General features: G+C 33.1%; 1 protein-coding gene across 7 annotated transcripts in view; it reads left to right on the top strand.

The window, feature by feature from the left end:
* Positions 1-26,218, top strand: part of LOC143226066 (uncharacterized) — a 76,176-nt gene that overhangs the window by 19,309 nt on the left and 30,649 nt on the right. For 3 of the 7 annotated variants that reach the window (XM_076456508.1, XM_076456507.1, XM_076456509.1), the window contains exon 2: positions 24,146-24,275. The exons of 1 other annotated variant lie outside the window; for it this stretch is intronic. In XM_076456508.1, coding sequence (XP_076312623.1) covers positions 24,146-24,275 — 130 coding nt within the window. Of the gene's footprint in view, positions 1-10,513; positions 10,899-24,145; positions 24,276-26,218 lie in introns of those variants that run through there. 3 more of the 7 variants (XM_076456506.1, XM_076456505.1, XM_076456504.1) reach the window with 3 other exon arrangements.

The following is a 26,218-nucleotide window of genomic DNA, read 5'->3' as shown; positions in this document are numbered from 1 at the left end:
AACTTTACCAAAATATATGTAATGACAAAATATAATATCAAATTATTATAATTGGCATTTGTAGCGTTATATCGGTTCATATTAAACATTCAGTACTTTGTTGGTACTTCTCATACTTTAATAACCTTCGCAAGGTGACGTGACATATTTTCAATGAAATTATTGATGTAATCGACACTGATGTCATCCCAACTTGTCACTAGACGGCGCTCCAGTAGCTGGGTTTGTGTTGTGGTTAGGAATTTTCCAACTCAGTTTTTCCTAATAATTCTCTATGAGATTATAATCTGAATACTTTGCTGCCTATGACAATTTTGTAACGTTCTCCTGGTGGAGATAATTCTTTAAAATACACGCACTGTGAGAAATGTCATTGTCGTCCTGGAACACAAAGTTATTTTGAAACATGGCCCTAGGATGTAGCAGAAATATCGTGTCCGTGTGATTCATGTAGGAGACGCCATTGACGACTTTTGAATAGCTGCCTAAACATGTATTGCACCAGTGCTTGTATGTTCCTGTGGGAAAGACATTCTTTTCTCAACGACGAACAAGAATTATACAATAAGATTTAAAAAGCCTTGTACAGAATAAGGATTACATGTAGCCAGTGTTCTAGCTGTAAGTGGCATTCTGTTTTTCCCAGGTAACACAGTGATGGGGGTGAATTGTGGTTACTGTTGGTTTTTATATAGCCCTTTTTGTTTGGTAAATCTTCTATTTACTGTTCCTTTGGATTCCCTGGAATGAACGTGTTTCTGTCCTTCCTGTCGTAAGGTGCTGTAAGACTTCTTTCGACCTTGGTGTATTAACTTATTCAAAAACGGTCATCTTAGGAAGTAATTTTTCAACGTCAATTAGTAGACTCTCCTGGGACAACATGTCATGAAGTCCAATGACGTTTCAGGATTCTGGATACAGTATACTCTGGCGGTCCACTGTTCTGGCAATGTCTCTTTGCTTCATGCCATTTCTGAACATTCAAACAATTTGATACTCTATAACGTGGCACGTGGTACCAAATATGGACAAATCTTCTGAATATAACCTTGAAAAAGGCTATTCAAAAGCACACCCTTTTATACAAAACAGGTGTGTATGTATGTTTTGACAAACAAATGCTTAAAACAACTCATAAAGACCAACAACTCGTACATGTTTGATTATACGCTACCATCTTTGTTACCACTCGGGCATTTACGTAATAACTACTCAATGCATATATACAACATCAATACAGAACAGTGTGTAAACATGTTGGCCAAAACTGTATTTCGAAGGTAGGAACGTAAAGAGAAAAACAACAAAAACAACAACACACACACACACATATAAACAGGGGAATGTATTTTTAGTATATACTTATTGTATATATATATTTTTTTTTCTTTTTTTGTCGAAATTATTTATATCTTTAATTTTATTGTTCCATGTCATATAAATTGATTATAATTGAATTGACTATTTCCCCTTTGAAACTTTTAGAAATAACAACTGTCAAAAGACGATAACTTCGGTAGCAGTGTTTTCTTGCACTCAATAAAATGACAAGGAAAGATGACATCCTGCGGAAAAAAATCATCATGACAACTTAACAGTCTTGAGCACTCTGTTGTGCTGGATGTACTCATTGCATCAAAACCCAAACTTTTTTCCAACAGGATAATACAGCCAGATAATTTTTCCTTAAAAAACGCAATGCAGTTTTCCTTATTCGAATAACACACAGAATGACAAAAGAAGGTCATTTGTAAACGGCCCATCAGACGATCATATTGTATATATGCTCTGATCCATGGGATTAGGTTGTTTGCATTATATATTTAAAAACGGCTGATATGGGTAGAAAAGATACAAATAGAGGAACGAACAACGTTTCGACCATCGTCATCGTCAGGTTCACCTGCATTTGCTAGCATGGTTGTAATATTGATGGCGCCATATTGACACCTTTAGTTAAAACTTCTCCGTTTTACTAGTATGTGAAATCATAAAGTAACTGAAGTTAATTTATCATTTGTGGATTGGTATGTGGTAATTTATCAATAAGTTATTTAATTTAGAAATAATAAACTTCGCCATCTAAACTCTCCCGTGAACAGTCAGTGGAAAATATTTTAAATAACATCCAATTTTCTTTTAATGGTTTATAGCGAAATCTTACTAAAATTTACATTTATCATTTTATGCTAAGCTAAAGCAAAAATATCAAATATGAAAACTCTGAACAACCGTATTCTAATTTCGGCCTAGTATGATATGCTTATTTTGAAAACTCTTTACTGCTTATTCAAACTAATTTACACTTAGAAAATGTAAAACTTTAAACCCGTATATTTGAAAACGAAAATATCAAGAGTTTGAAAACAAGAGTTTGATTTGGAATTTTAATAGTTTCTGAAGAAGTGTCTAATACCGGGTAATAATAGTCAGAACAATATGAAGTTTTATAAGGGAGAAATAGTCAGGATAATGTGAAGTTTTAAAAGAGTTATAGTCAGAACAATATGAAGTTTTATAAGAGAATAATAATCAGGATAATCTGAAGTTTTACATTCAGCTTTTTAAAATTCGGTCATTATTTCTAAACAAATTCGCCACAGGGTCAGGGACAAAGTGTAACATTAAAAAGCTTTCAACATATGCGTTGTACGGTAATATGCCGTGCGAAAACAAAATCCATTTTGCTGACCTAATTAAAAGTTACAATAAGTAAAAAGAGTGTGGATGGATGTTTTCTTATAGCAAAGCCACATCAGGTTATCTGCTGTGTTCACCGTGGGGAATCGAACTCCTAGTTTTAGCGATGTAAATCCGAAGACTTATCGCTGTCCCAGCGGTGGATAAATGAAAAGAGAGAATCATTGTATATTTTTACAACCAAAATAAGAATTATTAAAAGTGGACCAAAAGTATTTATAAACACAAAATATTATGTTAATTGAACTTTTTTCACGAATATTATCTGTTAAACAGACATTCTCTTTAAAAATTAAATCATTTGAAACATACTGAAAAAAATGCTTATTTAATTTTTGATGATGTAATGTGCATTCAGCTCTTTTATATTCATTTCATGTTATCCTCTTAGTGGCTCTGCGGAGTTACGTTTGAAGTTTTTAAGGGTAAAAATTGGGTTTCGATATTGTTGGAGGTGGCAACGCACAGAAAGTCTATTGTATAGCTTTGCGCTTAATAACAAACAAACAAAAACTTAATTTTACTTGTTTTTTATTTGTGCTCATATCATTATTCACATTCTTTAAGTGATAGCTAATTTTCTTATTTGACATTGGCTCCCTATGGGACGTCGACGAGTCTACGGACTTATAATTCTAAAATCCAGGGTTCGATTCCCCGCAGTGGACACAGCAGATAGCCCAATCTGGTTTTGTTAGAAAACAACAAACGATCCTATTTGGCAGTTATAAGACTGATAAAAAATTCCTAAGTCATTTCAGTAAATGGATAAAATCTACAGTTGGACCATGTTTTCCAGGAATTTTATTATTTTTCCTTTTTCTTAAGGCATTAAAACATCTGTGCAAATTATTCCTTCTTTTGAATTTTCTGATTCTTTTTATATGAGGGGTTTGTTATTGCCGATAACGTATGAATAGTAATATTGGTATATTATATTAAGCCTCTTGCAACATGTAATCTGAAAAAACAATTATTTTAACTCTCGTGTAATGGTTTCTACCCTTCCTCTATACCCATAAATCTTTACCTCAGTTAATTTATTTATTTTGTATATTTTCTAACTCTTCTTTTTTAGTTTAACTTTTAAAACGAATCCTTTGTTGAAGAGTGTTCTACACTTATTTCCTATGTCAGAGTTTCCCTTTCTTCGTTATTTATTCTAATTATTATCAGAACGTGTCAAAATGCAACAAAATACATGAGAGTTATGGTATTTAACTCAGTTTGAATTATTATTTATCCATACGTATTCGAATATCTAACAATAAGTTCTTTTAAAGCTAAAAAAATAAAAATATTCTTCTCTGGCAGTATTTATACCACGAGATTTGACCCCATCTTCAAAGATTTTAATTAGCCATCCCTATTTATACACTTGTTATCAGCAGAATAAATTTATTATACTTCTCATGAAAAAGTTCGAATTAGTCATTCATGCTTTTAATATTCTATTATCTGAATTTTCAGAATTCAACAGAACGTTGAATTGTTAAACAAAATTTTAGTGGAGCTGATTCTGAGAAACAGTTGGCTCTGCTAAGTAAAATACCGACGGACTGCCATTTTTCCACGTAATATTATTGCATAAGATAAGATATAAAATGCCGTTTTATAATTATTCCTTATAGCAAAAGCTTTCTCATCTTAGTTTTGTAACATACATGAGATATTGTTTTGTCTCTAATTTTAAAGAAACAAAGTATGATGAAACAGTTGATCATTTACAATGAATTGTAGATAATCATTTTTAGTTTCATCAAAATTTCCTTATATCACTTTAATAATTTAACTTAATATTCTGTTCTTATTAGTTGATTGCCAAATTGCTAAATATTTAACTTTTCTAAAATCCTTAAACATTAAAGATAAAATGATTCCAGAATGATCAGATCCCTAACTAACTATGATGGTTTCTATCTGGGAACATTCCAGATCTTGAATTACAGTTTTAAAAATGACAGGTAGTCAACACTGACTTGCTTAAATTACTTTTCCATGCTCCATGTATAGAAATATTTCTGGGGATAAAGTTCTAGAAAAATAAATTGTATTATCTTTACAAGTTTTGTTTATTATCATTAAAACTATTTAACAAGTTTGATTGGTGGTACGTTTACGGGTGCTAAAGTTCGGTGTTTAATATTCTTCTTTGAGCAAAAACAACAAAAACTATTAGAATTACTAGCATGTTTATAATTATATGTCTAATTTTTAAAATATAAAAGGAAGTTAAATTCACTATATAAAACACTTGTAACATTTCCAATGTCAACTTATTTTTAGAATATTGCATAAAATAATGGTTTACTGTCATTAGGACTGTATATTGTAAATAAAGTAAACATTTTTAGACCAAACACAAAATATACAATTATAAAATTTCATCAGGTATCACATCTCCCTCTATAATTAAAGTTATTATTTATCAACATTAATATCTTAATTTAAAACTACGTAATAGCTAGCTGGCCATAACCATCTTTAATTTTGAACTGATAGACAAGGGGAAGGCAACTAGTCGAAAGCATCCATTGCTGACATTTGGTGTATTCATTGCTGATGAATAGCTTCTACTGACTCACACTCTTAAAGAGCACACATGTCCCCAAAGTGCGGAACGAGTGTTTACGACAACAGGCCACGAACAGTGAATTCATAGATTTACGTTTGAGCACTTTAACCTGCTGAATATGAAGCAAAAGTGCTAAAGAAATAATTATATTCCTACTTGGCTTGTACATATGGTTTTAATGAAAACCTTCCTAGAGGCTAGCATGTCTAGTCATGGTCGAAGGATCCAGTGCTCGAGACGTGATGCCGTTGAAGAGGTTCTGTACTTTCAGCTGTGGACGGACAAATTATAAAAGTGACAGTCTGTTTCGTTACTCAGTTCAAAACCCTGGCTCTGTTGAGTGGCTGCCTTTCCTATGGTCAGTTATTCAAAATTAAGTACACGCTTCTCACTGAATTGATCATTTGTCCCACCTGAGCATAAGATGAAATTCAAGTTGGAAATTTCTATTCCTAAATAATAAGAAGAAAAATGTGTATTTTATTTCGGGTTTTTAAATTACCAACTCTTTTTGCAGAATTCCCAGTCACTGAAAACCAACAAACAGCTACTTTAAGCAAAAACAATATAAAAGTCTGTTAATTATTTTCATTTCTTTAACAGCAAACCTACACTAAATAGTTGCCAAAATAAAAACAGTAATACACATAAAACTAACCAAATATTTATTGTTAATAAACTATTCACAAAAACCATAGAAGCGCATATAACATTTTACTAGGTTTTTCCCAAATTCCAAAATCATAGGAATCTCAGTTCCTCACTGGACATGGTGTTCTAAAATATGGTCACATTCAAAATATCGTTTTAACAGGATATCAAGAAGTTTAATGTATCAGTAATACTATAGTGTATTCTTCAATTTTAAGTTTCAAATATTATATTTTTGGTTACTCCTATTTTATTTATTTCTTCATCACTGATTTCATCTATAAGTGGTAGAATGATTTCTGTATATTCTATCCTGAACTCATCGTATTATCGTAGTAATAGTATAACTCTAGACTTGTCTCTTTTACTGAATTCTCTGGTATACGTGATAGTCTAACTGTCGAGTTATTCACTTCTGTTGTTCAATCGGTTGTTTTGTTTTCTCGAATTGCCAACTCTTGAGCTACTCTTTAACAAACGAATAGGGGGATTGACCGTCACATTATATCGCCCCCACGGATGAAATGACAAAGCATATTTGGTGGGACGGGGATTCGAACCTACGACCCTCGGATTCGAGTGCCTTAACCACCTGGTCATGCCGTGTCTGTTTACATCGTATTAGGTGATAGTCTAACTATTGAGTTATTTGCTTCTGTCGTTTCAGTTGTAATAAGTGATAGGTTAACTGTCGAATTATTCACTTTTGCCATATTGGTCGTATTGTGAGATCTTCTAACTTATTTTTGCTTGACTAAATCTATATAATGTTGTTTTTCATTAAGTTTTACAATTATATTTAGCAACAGTTTTCCTGTTGTCGAAAGCTTCTTTACCTTTTGGTTTAGACATTCGTTAAACATTCTAATGGATTCAACAGTTTAATTAATATAAGTTAAAACCACCGTATGCAAACGTATCTTACTCAATGCCATCTTGAACCGGAAGTCAAATTATGTAATAATAAATAGACCTAAATAATAAGATATTGCAAGAAAAATTAATTAATTTAAACTTGGCTTTCATCAGATATAGTAAAATATTACAGGTTTTGTAAAGAAAATCGTTTAAATACACGAATAATTAAATATATATATTCGAATTATACAAACTTTAAATCAAACGTCCTTCAAAGTAAGAGCATAGCTTGTACAGCTATTTCTACTCTGGTTAGTTTGTAAGAGATTTTTTGTGCGTAGCAGATGTTGACTTCAGGATTAACCCTGGTGTAATGCTAATCAATGTTTAAATTCTTTTAAAGATAAATACATAAAAAAGTCGAACTAGTAAAATAAGCAATTAAAAAATATAATTTTCCTGTTATGTGTTGCTGGTCGGGCAGGCGTGAATAAGGACGAAACCGGTTAGAGTGCATGTATAATCTTTGTGTTTATTACGCACGACTACACACTCGTTTCATGTTACGTTACTCAACTGAACTGAAACCTAAAATTAAATGTACTTCCAGCGTTTTTAACTGTTAGTTGATACTTGAAGAACAGAAAGTCTTGTTCATAAAACTGTCTGATGCCCGTGCAACTCAACAGTTTATTGTGCAAGATGTGTGTATGTTACTGCAATTCGAGAACGTTAAATTATTTGCTACTCTCTAATTCCTAGTACTCTTGAAATAGACTTTCTATTTATAACATAGAGGACTTCACAGTGATTTCTTCTTATTTTTGTTATGCGCGCAATACTTGTTTTCTTTTTGATAAGTTTTATGGAGCTCATTTTAGATTTCAATATGCTGTTTTAGCGGAGTTTTGGCTCATTGTGCTAATTTCGCCTTTTTTTAAAAAATGTGTATTATCACTGCATCTTTTTTTCCACGCACTTGCCTACCTGGTGGCGCAGAGGTAAGTTTTTCGTTCAGTATGAAACCAGCAATCTATGCACCTAATGACCATTCTCTTAGACATGCTTAGTTATTGTACTTCAGTATTTGTTTCTGCGCTGCTATGAAACTGACACTGTGATGAATGTTTGCCATTAGAGAAAGAAACGTAGTCACAATATGTATACATGACAATGAGGCCTATTACATGCCTTATTTCTGTTACTTTACATTCAGCAGTGTATGTTACATTTGTTTTATAACTAGGTGGTGATTTTAAAAATTGTACCAGTGGATTTACCTGAAACAACCTATAGATTCATGAATTTGATGCGTGAAATATATGTAAATAATCCCTGATGTTCAGAAGGCAGATTAAAAGTACGTGTGTGTTTATTTGACCAAGCGAAGTAAGGGAATATGCGCCACAGGGTGCAGGAAGCTGTTAAGTTTTTGATTAAATTTTATGAATTCTCCTGTTTTCCTGAGAGTAATTTTATAATTTTGATGCATTTTACTGGAACGTGTTAAAACAAATATATAGGGGGGATAACAGATATTCCAGATTAAAGTTCTAATTTATCTATCTATATTGATAACAGATATTCCAGATTAAAAATCTAATTTATCTAACTATATTGATAGCAAACATTAAGAGTACAAATACTCTGTCACGTAATAATCTTTTTGTTTATACACTTTTGTTGCGATTGGCGTTAAACATAGAGCATTCGCGAGAAATGTGAAAATGCGCAAAGAAAAAAAAAGATTCCTTAACTTAATAGTAAACTTTTCTTTTAGAATGATGTGAAAGCTCAAACAGAGCGTAATCAAATAAAATCAGACTTATTAGATAATATACATGTTAATTAATAATAATTTACACCAACAAACCTCTGTGGCTTCTAGATTTCTAATTAGAAAAAATAATATTATGATTACAAAATACAGGCAATCACAATAGGACTTAGCATCAGCTCAACAATATTATATTAACTTGTTTACCAAAAATATATATGTATTATAAAATAACAATTTTTACTCTTTCTGAGACAATATCATCCAAAATAGGATATTTTTTGTTTTTTTTCATAAGATATGATATTACTATTTTCAACCTGTACAGCACGTTATGTGTATTTGGGTTAAATTTTTTTTTTTTTCAAATTTTCAACAACTGATCAGAGAAAAAGCAGTTAGCTAACAGCATCCGAAACAGATAGACTGTCACTTTTATAAGACGCTCATAGCTAAAAGCCCTCCGCTACTACAGCGGTATGTTTACGGATTTACAACGCTAAAATGAGGGGTTCGATTCCATTCGGTGGGCTGAGCAGATAGCCCGATGTGGCTTTGCTATAAGAAAACACACACACACACACAGAGCTAAAAGTGCAGGATTTGTTTAGCTACATCTCGTCTCGAACCCAAGGCTTTTCAATCCGAAGTTTAATAAATTAACCCCACTGCTACGCCCGGCATTTCTACAAAGTAAACTTATTTAGCATCTGGTAATCTCAACCCACATTTTTGGGTAAGGCACTCAGAGTATCTTCTAATTTGGTATTCGGAATTTAAATTTGCTGGTACTAGAATGGTTATAAATAAAGAAGTTAAGGTACTGTTAAATCCTATATTGATAAACATAACTTGATATAGTTCCTCCAATCGTAATAATGCCACTTATAATATGAAGTGATGTAGTTATATAGGTATGTAGGTATGACGTATATTAAAATGTCAAGATAAATGCTTGTATTTAGTAATACTCATTTATTGTTTTCTATTTATTTGTTGAATAAATTGGTCATTTATTAGTGAAGTTTTTTAAATGTTACACGTTTTTCATGAGGGTTAATCACTGTTAATTTAGTTTTTCGTCGCTCAGAGAGTAATTTATTTATGTGGTAAAAATTGTTTATTGAAAGTAATTTCTATCAGTGCATGACACTGCGATTAATATGTAAATTACTGTTATACCATTGTGCTGCAATAATTTGAATGTTAAATTGTTATGTGGGGAAGATATAATACGTTGGGTTACTGTGTCAAAGTTTGTTTTTAGTTTAAAAACACAGCTATATATATATAGATAACAGCATTTTCACCTCGTAACTTATTTGAAAAATAAGTTGATACGTGTTTATTCCTTTAGTTTAAAAAATCTTTCAAACATGGTATGAAAGCTGTGTCAGTTATTTTAATGTTGGGTTCGGACACAGGTACAAAACTATCCATTAAAGCAGTTAATGCTTGCATTATGACATAAAATCATGACACCATCTGTCTTGCTATTTATAAATATTTAAATAGTGCATTGTAAAAGCTAATATAAAACTCGTTATTGGTCTATATATTACACGCAACACTTTTATTAATATGGTAATACAACTTCGTGATTCAACTTAGGTGATTTTTAAGCAACTAAGTTTAAAATACAGAGGAGGCCTGCTTGTGCTTAATTATAGTATGATTACTATATCAGTTGTTGTAGGTTGTAGCGGCGGGTTTTGAGTTCTGTACTCTTAGCTTAGTGATTATGTAGCTAATTAAATAGTTGAATTTCATTATGACTTAACTGGTAAATACTTCCTCGTTTGAGCACGTGCATTATGAATATTGAAAAAAATTGTGACTAAATAACTCAGTCGTTAAGTGTGCTCGTGTGAAAAACATTCTAGTTTAGGTTCCTTGTTTTGTTTCACGGATCGTCAAACCTGATCATTGATCTCATGTTGAGCTAGATTCAACTTTATATCGTTGGAATTTTCAGTTTTTGCGAGTCGTCCATCCAGTCATTCACGGGTCATAATTGAAAAAGTCAACAATTTCAAGGCCACTGACCGAATTAGTTTTTTTTATTCTGATCTCCTTATTTTTTGTATGAACGTTAGCTAACACATGATCCATACAGACACCACATCAGAAATCAGTGGAGGATATGATGAACAAACGGTTTATGCTTGCCTGGAAGCATTTAGTTTGCTTCGGGCTAGAGAAATACAATATTACCATTTGATACAACCAGTTGTCGTCGAACAAACAGTTACCTCTAGATTAAGTTTGAAACGATTAATGGATTCCCAGAACGACTCTGATAACGAAGCAGCTAAATCCGATAATAATATCAAGGAGGTAAGGAAAGTAAATATATTTAAAAACTTCTTAAGACACTATCTGACAAAATTTTAGTCTGATATTTGCCATTATACGAGAGGGTCTAATTAGGCTTAGCGTTGTTTGTAAGACAAACTCAAACCACAGTGTGTTAGAATAATATGGCAAGTATAAAGCACACAGTTATGTGTTTTACTTATAAATATTGAGTTAATAATTGTTTATTATATATTATTACAAAGTCCACAACTCGCTAATTGTTGTGAAACTCGAATGACTGGAATTACTACACAATGAATTAGACTTCTGCCCTAACAAATTATACTGTAATTTTGCATAAATTATTAGTACTTTATTTCTTAAAGAGCAATCTATCCATTTTACGTTCAGTATTATTTTTTTTACAGAGCAAAATGCTACTTTTTGTTTAGTAAGACCATATATTAATCGTCATACACAATGCTAATGTTCTGTTCAAAAATCTTTCGCCAAACTCTTACAACACAGTATTAATGTTATTTACAATAAGGCTAACTGTCATAGATACAATTAATGTTCTTTATAGCACACTTATACTGTAACACTTATAAACAGTGTTTATGTTTTTGATTATAATATTGTACGATGACTGTCATAAATATATATAATGGTGATGTTATTCATCGTAAGACCAAACGTTAACTGATTTAGATAAAACGTTAACATTCTTTACAGTAAGAACCTATAGTAACTGTCCTAGTTACAATGTTAAAATTCTTTAAGATAAGACCAAACTTTAACTCATATATATGCAGTATTAACGTTATTTTTGTTAAGACCAAATGTTAACTGTTTTAGTTTTAGATACCATGTTAACGTTCTTTGTGATACAACTAAACGTTAACTGTTTTAGATACAATGTTAACGTTCTTTATCGTAAGACCAAACGTTAACTATTGTAGATACAATGTCAACATCTTTTATAGTAAGACCAAATATTAACTGTTTTAGTTTTAGATACCATATTAACATTCTTTATGATAAGACCAAACGTTAACTATTATAAATACAATATTAACGTATTTTATGGTAAGCCCAAAAGGTAACTGGCATATCACAGTGTTAATGTACTTTATTGTATGATCACGTGACAACTGTCGTGTAACCCAACGTTAACATTCTTTACAGCAAAGCCATATGATAACTGCATAGGCACAATGACAACCTCTTTTCATTATTAAACCAAACATTCATTGTCGTGGATACAATATTAGTATTATTTTATGATAAAGTAATATGGTAGCCGTCATAGACATAGTATTATTTTATAGTGAGATCATATGGTAGCTGTCATAGACATCATATTAGTATTATTTCATGGCAAGACCATAAGGCAACTGTATTAGACATAATATTAGTATTATTTTATGGTAAGGTAATAGGGTAGCCGTCATAGACATGGTATTATTTTATAGTGAGATCATATGGTAGCTGCCATAGACATCATATTAGTATTATTTTATGGCAAGGCCATAAGGTAACTGTACTAGACATACACCCTTGTGCAAATTAATTGAAACAAATGGTCATTTTTACAATATTTTCAGCATGGCGGCCGGTGTTGGCTCGCTGGACCCGCTGATTTTCTTTAATAGGCATTTTTCCACACAGACGGCGTCATTAGCTGTATTTTGCAGTACGGTTGATCTATTTTTGGGATATATGACGAAATTTTGAGGAATATTACGTCATTCGAAATTGCGTTAGAAGGGCAAGGAGACCAGTCAAAAAACAACTTCTTACCAACTCAATGAAGAAAAAACGGTATCAATGGGGTCTGAAATACAAGAACTGGATGCAAGAACAATGGAGGAAGGTGTTATTCAGTGACGAGACTAATTTCTTCATACAGGGTCAAAGAAGTCTGCATGTTCGCAGACCTACAGGTGACAAAAACTTCGAGAATCTCACATCAATCAGTTCGTAAAACATCCCTTGAAGAAGATGTTTTAGGGCTTTTTCAGCTACTATGACGTCGGAGGCTTACATATCGTAAAAGGTATGATGCGAGGACCACAGTACATCGAAGTTTTGCAGAAAAGAGTCGTTCCAGAAATGAAAAAAAGATTTCCAGATGGATCTGGCATTTTTCAGCAAAATATGGCTCCGTGCCACACATTGAAACTTGTTAAGAATTTTATGACAACAACGCGAATAAAGATGCTGGACTGGCCTGGAAACTCTCTGGACTTAAATCCTATTGAAAATCTTTGGGCGATTTGTAAAGAAAAACTTCGGGGAAAAGACTGTACTACGAAAGATAAGCTAATTGAGGCCATAATTGAGGTGTGGTACCGCGATCCAAAAATTAGTAAAGATTGCAGTCAGCTCGTGGACTCGATGCCAAAGCGGATTAATGATCTTCTGGAAAATAAAGTCATATCATGCATTAATTTGTGAGTAATTTTTGGATTCTCAGAAATAAAACGCAAAAAAACTGAAAAAAAATCGTAATTTTCCGTCTTGTTTCAATTAATTTGTACAAGGGTGTAGCTACAATGTAAGTCTTCGTTACAGTAAAAGTATATAGCGGTTACATAGACGCCATGTTTCTATGCGTACAACGCCAGTAACCTATAGGAAGTTTAAATGTCGATATAATATTATAGTGTTTTCGCCCTTCGTATTGTTTCTCTTTGTTTACCTTGTTAGTTTGACTGTTTAAAAACTGTTAGTTTTATTCATTTCAGTTTTTGTGTTAATTTGATTCTCTCACAATTTTTTTTTTTTTTTTTTTTACATTTTGAGTTGGAAGAATGTATGTGCCTTTAAAACGTAAGGTATAGACACTATAAAGATCGTGCATATTAGGTAAAGCTCATTTAGGGATTTGTTATTTCTATTAATTATTTCTCTAGTGACGTGAAGCAAGCTTTCACTATCCCATTATAAAAGTGGTAGGTTATTCATTTGGTACAAGCACTGTTGTGATGTATTTCATATCTTGGCTATTTACAACTTGTTGGAATGGAAACTTGAGTGAATCTGAAGTATTCCATTGCGTTTGCCTGCAGTAATAACGTAACTTTCTTTTATGTGATCTAAATGACTATGTAGAAAATAAAGGAAAATATTTGAAGAAAACTGATTTTTAGCTTATACGAATAATTATTTTAGTTTTTAGACGTATTTGAGTGATCTAGTAGGCTTATACATCTAGATATAATGCTCGTATTGGAAAAGTTTGTATTGTACATCTAGATATAATGCTCGTATTGGAAAAGTTTGTATTGTACATCTAGATATAATGCCCGTATTGGAAAAGTTTGTATTGTACATCTAGATATGGTGCTCGTATTGGAAAAGTTTGTATTGTACATCTAGATATGGTGCCCGTATTGGAAAAGTTTGTATTGTACATCTAGATATGGTGCTTGTATTGGAAAAGTTTGTATTGTACATCTAGATATGGTGCTCGTATTGGAAAAGTTTGTATTGTACATCTAGATATGGTGCTCGTATTGGAAAAGTTTGTATTGTACATCTAGATATGGTGCTCGTATTGGAAAAGTTTGTATTGTGCATCTAGATATGGTGCTCGTATTGGAAAAGTTTGTATTGTACATCTAGATATGGTGCTTGTATTGGAAAAGTTTGTATTGTACATCTAGATATGGTGCTCGTATTGGAAAAATTTGTATTGTACATCTAGATATGGTGCTTGTATTGGAAAAGTTTGTATTGTACATCTAGGTATGGTGCTCGTATTGGAAAAGTTTTTATTGTACATCTAGATATGGTGCTCGTATTGGAAAAGTTTGTATTGTACATCTAGATATGGCGCTCGTATTGGAAAAGTTTGTATTGTACATCTAGATATGGTGCTCGTATTGGAAAAGTTTGTATTGTACATCTAGATATGGTGCTCGTATTGGAAAAGTTTGTATTGTACATCTAGGTATGGTGCTCGTATTGGAAAAGTTTGTATTGTACATCTAGATATGGCGCTCGTATTGGAAAAGTTTGTATTGTACATCTAGATATGGTGCTCGTATTGGAAAAGTTTGTATTGTACATCTAGATATGGTGCTCGTATTGGAAAAGTTTGTATTGTACATCTAGATATGGTGCTCGTATTGGAAAAGTTTGTATTGAGTTTTCTTGGAAATAAATAAGAAAAGCAGAAATGTTTTCTGAGACTAATAATTTTAAGTTAGATATTTTCATTGGTACAGCGGCAAGTCTACGGATTTACAACGCTAAAATCAGGTGTTCGATTCCCTTGGGTGGACTCAGTAGATGGCTTAATGTAGCTTTGCTATAACAAAAACACACACACAGCTATTTTCTGAAATACTCTGCAAATTTTAAACATGTATCAGATAAACTGTTGTATGTGGTATGTTACAATAGCTCTATTTCTACCCCATTCTTATTTTCATTTTATCCACCCAAATATTTGATTTTATCTCCATCCATTAACAGCAGGTTGTTTTAGCTCAACAACAAACTACTGTGTCTTGATTCCTATGGTTACTACATGCCAAATTACAACTGGTACTACGTGTCGATTTCTGCTACTTGCCACTCACTGACTTCCAATGGTTAAGGATTTCAGGCTTCTCATGACTATTGTAACTCCCAATTTGAGCTGACTTCAAATAACTAATATTAACCATGTTTTATTAGTCGTTATTTATCGACATTTAGTCATTAATATTTATTAACCTCCAGTATTTAATACTTCCCGACTTCATATCATTAGTAGTTACCATGTTCCAATTACTACATATATCATACATGCTGACTTCTAACAGTCACTTATCAATGTTCAGTCACTAACATTTACCGTATTCCAAGAGTCTGCCTCCCAGTGGCACAGTGATACGTCTGCGCACTTACACACTAAAAATCGGGTTTCGATACCCGTGGTGGGCAGAGCACAGATAGCCCATTATGTAGCTTTGAGCTTAATTCTAAACAAACAAACTCCAAGAGTCATTACTTACTAACCTTCAATAACACTATGTAACACAAATTTTGCTCCTGGATAGTATGTGTTATTTCTTAATTGCTTATGTTGTAAAACTATAGAAAATGGCCATTATTCCCTTCAAAGTTTGCTTTTGTGACCTGAATAATGAAATTTAGAAATCTACCTAGTTTTTATGTAAAAACATTTTCAGTTAGATAAGGCCTGAATAAAACAACTTATGAATCAAGATTTACATGTATTTATACTAAAGTTATACAAAGATGAACAAAAAAGTTTAGAAGTGAGAAGTTTTTTCGAGATTTTCGATTGTAATGTAAATCACTTTCACGTATCACCCCCCAGATATAGTATCCCATCATGTTTTCGTTATACGCTCCTTGATAGTGGCGTTCAAAGTCCAGTATATTTTGGTGGAAGCGCTTGCCTTGCTCCTCTGAGTATGCTCTCATGTTCTCCTTGGATTTATCAAGATGAGCGTTAAGGATATGGACTTTAAGAGGTATCCTGCAGCTCATTTTGCCGTAGTTCTTCACCCAAGCCTGAACCAGTTCCACACAATTTTCGGCATTGTAATTGCCCAAGAAGCCCCGAATCACTGCGACAAACCTGCCCCAAGCTTTTTTTTCCTTCCTACTGAGCTTTTAGGAAAATTCTGTGCACTCCTGGATGTTCTTTATTTGTAGTCCAGCGAAAACACTAGCTTCAACCTTTGCCTCATACAGCTTAAAGTAGAAGTCTCGAAGGTACTTGAAGGCTGCAGACCCTTTAACAAGAGCTGTGGCAAATTGTTTCATAAGACCCAATTTTATCTGCAAAGGTGGGAACACCTTCTGGAGGTCCAGTAGTGGCTCACACTTAACATTGTACCTCCCCACAGAGAACTCGGTCCCTTGTGGCCAGTGCTTCCTGTTGTAGTTCACTGTGGTGTCCTTGTTGTCCCAAAGACAAATATAACAGGAAAACATGATAAAGCCTCCTTGGAGACCCATCAGGAATGCCACCATTTTGAAGTCTCCGATAACCTCCCAGCCATACTCATCATTCTTCAAGGCTTCTAGCAAGGTATTGACACTGTTGTATTTCTCTTTAAGGTGCGCCGAAATATATTTAAATTTTTAAAGGCCTAAAATTTGTATAATATAAAATCTTACTATTCAAGCAAGCAAACATTGTCCGTCTTACCTTCTAGAGTTTTTTGCAGTGCTCAAGGTAAAATGAGGGTTTGTCTTGATCCCAGACAGGCATGACAAAATATGCCTTGTAGGCTTCACACATTTTAGCAGATGCTGTCACAGAGAACTTTTTCGCTCATGTTTTGATAAATTGGCCACATACGTAGCAGAATGCGTCTGGAGAATACTTGTAGCTTCTTAATGCCATCTCTGATAAAATCAGATAGGTCTATGTGTTTACTTAGGCAGCTAGAACAAAACTGAAGTGGTGAGTGGTGAGCTTCTGTATATATATTATTATGGAAAGTTCTAAAAGGTTCTTGAAAGTTATTGTAAGTTCAAGAAAATTCTCTATCAGCTACTCAGCACTGAATTTATCTAGAATGTTTTGGAAAATGGGTAAATTTGAAATTTTCATTACCCAGGTCGCAAAAGCAAATTTTGAAGAGAAAAATAGGTTTTTTCCATTTACTTTAGGCGTAAGCAATTGAGAAATAACACTTTCTGCCCAGGAACAAGAAAAAATAAAAATGTTGTTACATATCGTAATTAACATATACCACCTCATATATTGCGTACTTACCAACTTCGAATCTTTAATACTTACTCTGTTCCAGTAGTCAGTACTTGTCAACTTTTGTCAGAAGTTTCGTCTTACCTACTTCTAATCATTAGCATTTACGATGTTTCAATAGTCATTTCTTACCGATTTAAAATCATTAAGATTTCCTGTATTCCAGTAAGTAGATTCATGTTGACTCTCACTAGCCACTACTTACCAAATTCATGTCATTAATATTTACCATATTCCAACTTAAGTGATTAAAGATACTTCAACACATCTTCTTCTAATACTAAAAACTAACTTAAAGGTGAGAAACTTATCAATTTTTTTTTGTCACCTATATTTTTGAAAAGCGACTGTAATCATATGGTTAACACATAATTACTAAGCTCACCTTAGGGGTATGTACTGTAAAGCTTTTATCTAATATTGTTTCTCGAGTTCCATGCTGGTGAAAAAGTTGATTTATTATAGAAAAGTTGAATAAATTTAAACTGTAAGCGCTAATGCAAAATGATGTAATAAAAATGTGAAGGAACTCAATTTCAGAATATTAAAAGAACTGTAAAATAACATTTGACCAAAAGTCATCACTAAACAATGTACTTTCTCTGATTTTAAACAACACCAGAATGCAAACTCGTTTAAAATGAGATAGTGTTCACGTGACGTCTCTATTACTCGATGCACATGGCTATTCATGTTTTTTTACCGTTCTTGATATGACATAATTTGGAGTGTGGTGTGTGTATGTAACTGTGAACATTAGATACGACATCTTTCAGATGTTATGTATGTTAGATATATCTCTGGTAATGTTAGTTATGACATATTTGAAATGTATATGCACGATAATGTGGACGATAGTTATGACATATTTTTGGTGTAGTGTATATTATTTATATCTATGTTAATGTCAGATGTGACATACTGAAATTTATCTATTTAAATATCTGACCGATATCGATCAGAAAAATAAAATAGACGTAATTTTTGGTATTTCTTTTTCATATTCATCTGCGCCCTTCGAATATTGTCAGTGTGTAGATTGAATGATTTCATTATTTTACCAAACACACGAATTTTCAGACAACTCTTTACGTTTAGACAAAAATTCCGAGTTTTCCACGTGACAGCAACTGTCTTGGTGAGGTTTATTGTGAGGAACACATTTGATGTTGTATGTAGTGGCACGTGCAAATAACAAAACTTTTCATTCCTTGTTCAACTTCTACGTGATGTATATAACAAAAGATGTCACGCCATACAATACAGTATAATTAACAGTGAAGAACATGGTACACCCTTGTCAACTACCTGCAGTGTGTATGTAATTCAATCACAATATAAAGTTCTGGTTCTTCCTAACAACCCGTACTGAAGCTTCAGCGTAGGAGTCGAACGCTTATAAGAAGCTTAATGAAAACTGTGAAGTAAGTGTACAACACTATATGATTTCATGATAGATGGAGCTTTGGAAGTTAATTCAAGTATCTATACGGTACATAGAAATCGGTCTTTAAATCTAAACACAGGAGGACTGGTTATTCAGTGTCGTTCATAGCCCAATGATCTCCAACTAAGATATTTTGTAAAGAGGGTGTATCGACAAATTGCAAAACTAAAGAAATTGAAGAAGCTAGAATATATTTTTCTTTACAAATTTATCTTTGAACTCTATAATTTCGGGTTTTATTCCTGAGTGGTTTAACGGCAAGCTTAAGGGTTTATAATGCTAGAATTCGAGGCTCTATCCTCTTGGCAGACTCAGCGCCGATAGTCCATTTTACATTTTTCAAATAAAAACAAAACAAACGTAACTTTCTGAGTTTGAAGCTGCAGAATTTCAACAAATGACTCAATACAAAACCTACTAATCCACCTTAAACTCAATACTAAGCGTACTTCTCCACATTAAAACTCAATACTAAGCGTACTTCTCCACATTAAAACTCAATACAAAACCTACGTCTTTACCTGAAAACTCATTTTGCTTTATTACGAAACACTTTTATCATTGATCTAATTCAGCTGCCTCATGAGAACTGACACTGCTTTATTTATTTTGTTGCTGGACACAAGATACCTGGTATATATTTCATATGTTTATTAATTTCAAATAACTTTCGAATTCGTGATTTAAGTGGCTTATCATTCGTTTTTCGTGTTGTTATTCTTTTCGAGTTCTGAAAGTTAGGATTTTCAGGAATCTAAAAACTTTTATATTTTTATCTGGAACAGACGATTTGTAAATTATGATGAATTTTTAATTTAATAGTAGTTGCCGAGATAAAAAACACGCTCATAAAAATGATAAAATTTACTTTTATATTATAATTTTTATTCACATTTTAACTGCAAGTATCTGTATCGTGTTTCATTCAGTTAAGTGCCTCGTGTTATTTTTAGGATTAAAATAGTCATTATGTAACAAGGAGATAGTTATAAAAATTAATATCATATTGAGTCCCTAAAATGTACTAAACAGTAACAAAATGGCGATGTTTGCTTCTAGTTCAAAGTATTTATGGTAGAAGCTGGAATACTTTCTGTAAATAAAAATGTAAGATGTTATAATATTATTAAAATACAAAATTAACTAAACTAATTCTGTGATAGTGGGATATTCATGATATTCTTTACATACACGTACTTTCTGTTATTCTACCATTGGTTCAGCACCCGTTAAATTATTGTTTAACTAATTATTTCAAATTATGAAGTGGTAATCACTTAAGTTGTGTCCAAAAGGTAGAAGAGTTTGTTACATTTTTATAGAACCTGTAACTCCATGCTACCAAAATATCTATATAAATAAACGCCAGTATGTGTGTGTTGCTTATTCGTTTCCACGCTTGATAAATCAGCACCAAACTTGGCAGAGTGATACAGGATAACATGAGGAAGGTCATTAGGTTAGGATTGGACCTCCCATCTAATTTCATATTGATAGAATTCTTGAAAACAATAAACCTTCCCTTTAAGTGTTGACACCTTTATATATTTCCATTGTTCTTTTAATGTTGTGTTAAGAGAAAAATAGAAGCACAATTTCGTATTGTTTTTTACAAACGAGTTTTTATTTCACCTGTCCAACGGACGGGTACTCTAGCTAGTAACTGATATATCAAAGCAGAGAACTGAATTGTATGTTTTGCTATATCACTCTGAAAGCGGTACAGTTATTGTTCAAATAATTTACAATTTGCGTTTGAGGAGGGAAGAACTGGATGCCACTTACTGATCTACACAATTTAAAGAACGAGAAAAAAACTATTTCTTAAAATTACTATGTCGAGCAGCACCTACTTATTAGCGTCAAAGTGCCCTTTTCTATCAGTTGCACCTTCTCTTTTAGTTGCTTTACATTAGCAGTTCAGAATGTCCATGGTTCGAAACGTAATGCTGCTGACTGCAGTCCGTATTTCCAGTTGCGGGTGCGTTATAGAAATAACTGTCGATGTCATTATTCGGTTAAAAAATCCTTGCAACCTTGTTGAAACGGGTGTTGCTTGCTGCTTTTTCTGAATTTCTCTGAATTCTAGATATTCGTGACTAAAGGTGATGTTCAGGTTGAATAATCCCATTTCTAGGATTATATTACGCCTTCGATTAGATTAAAGCAAACTATGGAACAATTTTAGAGCTTAGATCATTTATTAATATTACAATAAACTAATGAAATGCAAATTAACTATATAGACCCAAACTAAAAAAGAATCTAATAAATTATTGACCACAATCCTTAAAAACTAACTAGAAGGATTTAATAGTCCTCGTTGTCTCAATGGCATATTTAAAAGTCTCCCACTAGTACAGCGGTAAGTCTACGGATTTACAACGATAAAATCAGGGGTTCGATTCCCCTCGGTGGACTCAACAGATAGCTTGATGTGGCTTTGCTGTAAGAAAACACACACACATACATTTAAAGTTTTATGAAGCTACAATAAGGTTTCGATATCCGCGGTGGACAAGGCACGGATAGCTCGTTATACAGGTTTGTGCTTAACAAGAATAAAAGCAAACAGCAGATAATGTCATACATTAAAGCAGAATAAAACTAAGATCCTTTAAGTTACACTACAGTTTAAAAACTGTGGAGTTACATCTTGAAAAGTGAGAAACATGCTTGTGAAAAATATACATATTCAAATCTTGGGGTGTAAAATCCCACTCGTTTTCTACAGGGTTGCCAGTGTTTAATCCACACCTTATTTTATTTTTTAAGATTCAACTAACTTGGATTTTAAACATGTGCAAAATATTACACAAAGTATATTTAACAGAAAGTTTTGGAAGGTCGTTTGTTTGTTTTGAATTTCGCGTAAGGCCCGGCATGGCCGAGCGCGTTAGGCGTGCGACTCGTAATCCGAGGGTCGCGGGTTCGCATCCCAGTCGCGCTAAACATGCTCGCCCTTTCAGCCGTGAGGGCGTTATAATGTGACGGTCAATCCCACTATACGTTGGTAAAAGAGTAGCCCAAGAGTTGGCGGTGGGTGGTGATGACTAGCTGCCTTCCATCTAGTCTTACACTGCTAAATTAGGGACGGCTAGATCAGATAGCCCTCGAGTAACTTTGAGCGAAATTCAAAAAACAAACAAACGAATTTCGCGCAAAGCTACTCGAGGGCTATCTGATCTAGCCGTCCCTAATTTAGCAATGTGTGTGTTTTCTTATAGCAAAGCCACATTGGGCTATCTACTGAGTCACCGAGGGGAATCGAACCCCTGATTTTAGCATTGAAAATCCGAAGACTTACCGCTCTACCAGCGCGGTACATTTAGCAGCGTAAAACTATAGGGAAGGCAGCTAGTCATCACCGCCCACTGCCAACTATTGGGCTACTCTTTTACCAACGAACAGTGGGATTGACCGTCACATTATAACGCCTCCATGGCTGCAAGGAGCGAGCATGTTTGGTGCGACGGGGATTCGAACTCGCTACCCTCAAATTTTGAGTCGAGAGCCTTAACCACCTGGCCATGTCGGGCCCGTTTTGGAAGCTAAAATAATCTGGATTAAGGCTAATTTGGTATTTGTTGTAATAAGGATGTTTGATTAAGGCGTATTACGCCTCTGTTGGATATTTGGATCAAGTCTTATTACGTTCCTATTGCAACAATAATACTTGAATTAATGCTCATTAGCCATCTGTTGCAATAATGATATTTGAATTAAGGCTTATTAAGCTTCTGTTATATTAAGAATATTTGGATTAAAACTCATTAAACTTTTGTTGTATTAAGGATATTTGGATTAAAAATCACTAGGCTTCTGTTGTATTAAGGATTTTTGGATTAAAGATCATTAGGTTTTGTTGTATTAAGGATATTTGGATTGAAGATCATTAGGTTTTGTTGTATTAAGGATATTTGGATTAAAGATCATTAAGTTGTTGTTGTGTTAAGTATATTTGTATTAACACTCATTAGGTTTTTGTTGTATTAAGGATATTTGGATTAAAGATCATTAAGTTGTTGTGTTAAGTATATTTGTATTAACACTCATTAGGTTTTTGTTGTATTAAGGATATTTGGATTAAGAATCATTAGGATTCTGTTGTAATAAGTGACAATAACTTTCACTTATTTTAATTAACTGAATCAACAAACCTGAATTTGACTTAACCCGAACACAAATGATCACGACCCTTTACATAATGCGACTACTATCTGTGTAATAGCAAATAAAGGGAATAAGTGGGCTGCTGTTTTTTCGCGTAATAAAACTAAATTGTATGTATTAACTTTGAGTTTTCGTATTTACATTACCTTTTGAATGTACAGCATCTTCTTTCTGATTCTAAATTCTGATTTTTATTGGTTAAAGATATTCCATTCACATCTTCCCTGACAATTCCATCAGTGTTAGAATTTCTGATAAGTTTCAAGTGTACGATTTTATTTTGTTGAATCGAATTAATGAGTGTGTTTGGAATTATAACTAAAGAAGATACGCTATTCAAACTTAACCAAACCTTAATCATATGATAGGGTTATTCCAATTTTTTAAAACTATTTTACGATAATCTGAACAATATGTTACGTTATTACATATGAATATTATAAGTATTGTATTTAGTCCACTTCTCTTTTCACAGTACATTAAATCATGTGTTTCAATTTGGATTCTGAAGTTTTGAATGTAGGGATATTTACTTGCTTTTCTGGTAATGGTAAATCAAATCATTGCCTGCAATGTATAACATTCCAGTTTACCTTACTAGAAGAAGAGAGGTCCACCTTTCGAAAGCGCTCGGGATTTATTGTTTAAAATGCAATGTTTAACGGTATTAGTGAGAAAATGTAAACATATTTGCTTTCATTTAACTCAGTGTTCTTAAATTTATCTGCTGTTTTTTGGGGGGGTTGAAGGGGGGCTTGTATTACCTAATCTTGTTAGCCATAGAAACTGCAGTCGTATTAATTTGGTAAAATTTGTTAAATAATTTGATTTAAGGCTTTTTCGTCCATGTATAAGTTTATCGTGAGTGGTCCTACTCTTACAATATTTTGTTTTCTTTCTTTCTTTTTTCTTTCTTGACGTTAGGCAGCTCATTATGCAGCCAGAAAGGAAGCTGGCCTCCACTGCTGCAACCATACCAAGAATGATTATCCCCAAATATCCTCTTGTAGTTCGGGTAAAGACAGAGTCGTGTCTCTCACGAATCAACCATTAGGTGAAGTTTCAGCTGTTAATAATAGAGATATTTACAGGTTTTATTGAAATATTATAGTTTGTATTTATGCATGTTATTAATATTATATCACTCATTTTATTTGTTGAGTTTCGAAATATAAAGGAGTTAAAATGATTTTAGCAATTTTTCTAAAGGCTTACAAACACTACTAAATAATAATAATTATTATGTGCCTGTTCTGATAATCATAATAAACGGAAAATAAAAACTAATTAATGTACTTATTAAATGTTGGTATTGAAAAATATGATTTTGGAATTGTCTATCCTTTTGAACCTACTTACTATCTGGTTTCGCTTAGTATTATATTTAGGAACGTGCAAACGATTGAATTCTAGAGCTATATAACAGCTCTGAGCTTTCAAGACACATCTTCACGAAAACTTGTACTTTACTTTCTTGACAACGAATGATGAAAGCTTGTAACAAATATTCAAATATGGTTTCGTCCCGGTGACTCAGTGGAAGCTTAAGTCTTGAGGACTTATAGCATTAAAATTCGTATTAAGATATTTGGGGTTGAAACACTACAAGTGTCCATTTTGTAGCTTTGCACGCAGCAACAATGAAACAAAAAAATATCTACATATTTGCTAGTATATTATGAACATAGTCTCTCTATCTAACACTATCTTTCTTCTTGTGAAGTAAATAAAAAGTTATTTTTGTGGTATAGTTTGTCAACTTGGACGAGTTTGAACACTTCAGAAATATAACATACTAGCCATAAGCCTGAAGAATGAGATGCTATTTGAATAATATTCTGAACCCTAATTATATTAGCTTTTATTTGTATTAGTGTTCCACCATGTTCATTAAGATGAAAGAGAAACTGGGTACAAACACATTTCGAAGGGCCTGAATTAGAAATATCGGATTTCTCAAACATGTTTTGTTTCTCGAACTTACTGCAGATTTAAGAGCTGAGATTTCAGTTAAATTCTTAATGGATTTGCACTGCTCTGAAACTAAATTTTATTTAGATTCATTAAACGGAAACCGAAGTTTAATTATGAATAAAAGTGTAAAAATACACCGACAACAACACAAACCATTAAACGCTTATGGCCATTTTGTGGTTCGTAAGTCTGATGGCTTACAACATTAAACATGGGGTATAGAGAAATGCGGTGACCAGAGCCCGCTGTGGAACCTTGTGTTTAAACAAGTAAAAGACAAACTGTTGACACTAGTGAGGCGGAAATAGACATTTGTTCTGGATTATATACATATATTTTTCATGTTCAGCAAGCTATGTTAAACAAGGTAAAATATAAGATACAAAGATTTCTAAACTTATATAGGCCAACATTTAAAAAAATTAATTACATGTGTTTATATAATACGAAGATATAGAGTACAAACTAAATTTACACTTTTTAATCGAATATGTTCTTAACAACTGAAGTTGTGTTATTAGAGTTGGAGGTTCACTTATAACAGATTAACTTTCCTTAATTGAAAGCAGTTGCTTCTTTCACCATGTCGCCCTCACAATCGGGAAGGGACTTAAAACGGTATTTCTGTCAAATATTTCTTGTCAAGATGGGTTATAAAATTTACACAAATTGCGCCACAGTGTACTGTCCTCAGCTTAACTGGGAAGTCCAAATGAGACCAATCTTCTTTGTCCCAATTGAATTGATTGATTGTTTGGAATTAAGAATAAAACCACACAATGGGTTATTTGTTCTCTGCCTATCGTTATAAGCCTATTGTGAAATGACGCTTCTGGTTTGCAGAGATAATTGGAGTATCTTTTTTGTCAATATAAATATAAGTATAAATTTACTTATTTGCGATCCTAAACGCTTGGCCCAGCATGGCCAGGTGGTTACGGCGCTCTAGTTGCAATCTGAGGTTCATGGGTTTGAGTCCTATTACTAAACATGGCCGCCCTTTAAGCCATGGGGGCGTTATTA

The sequence above is a fragment of the Tachypleus tridentatus genome, chromosome 9 (assembly GCF_004210375.1).
Source record: "Tachypleus tridentatus isolate NWPU-2018 chromosome 9, ASM421037v1, whole genome shotgun sequence".
Lineage (NCBI taxonomy): Eukaryota > Metazoa > Arthropoda > Merostomata > Xiphosura > Limulidae > Tachypleus > Tachypleus tridentatus.
This window is presented reverse-complemented; position numbering and strand designations above follow the sequence as displayed.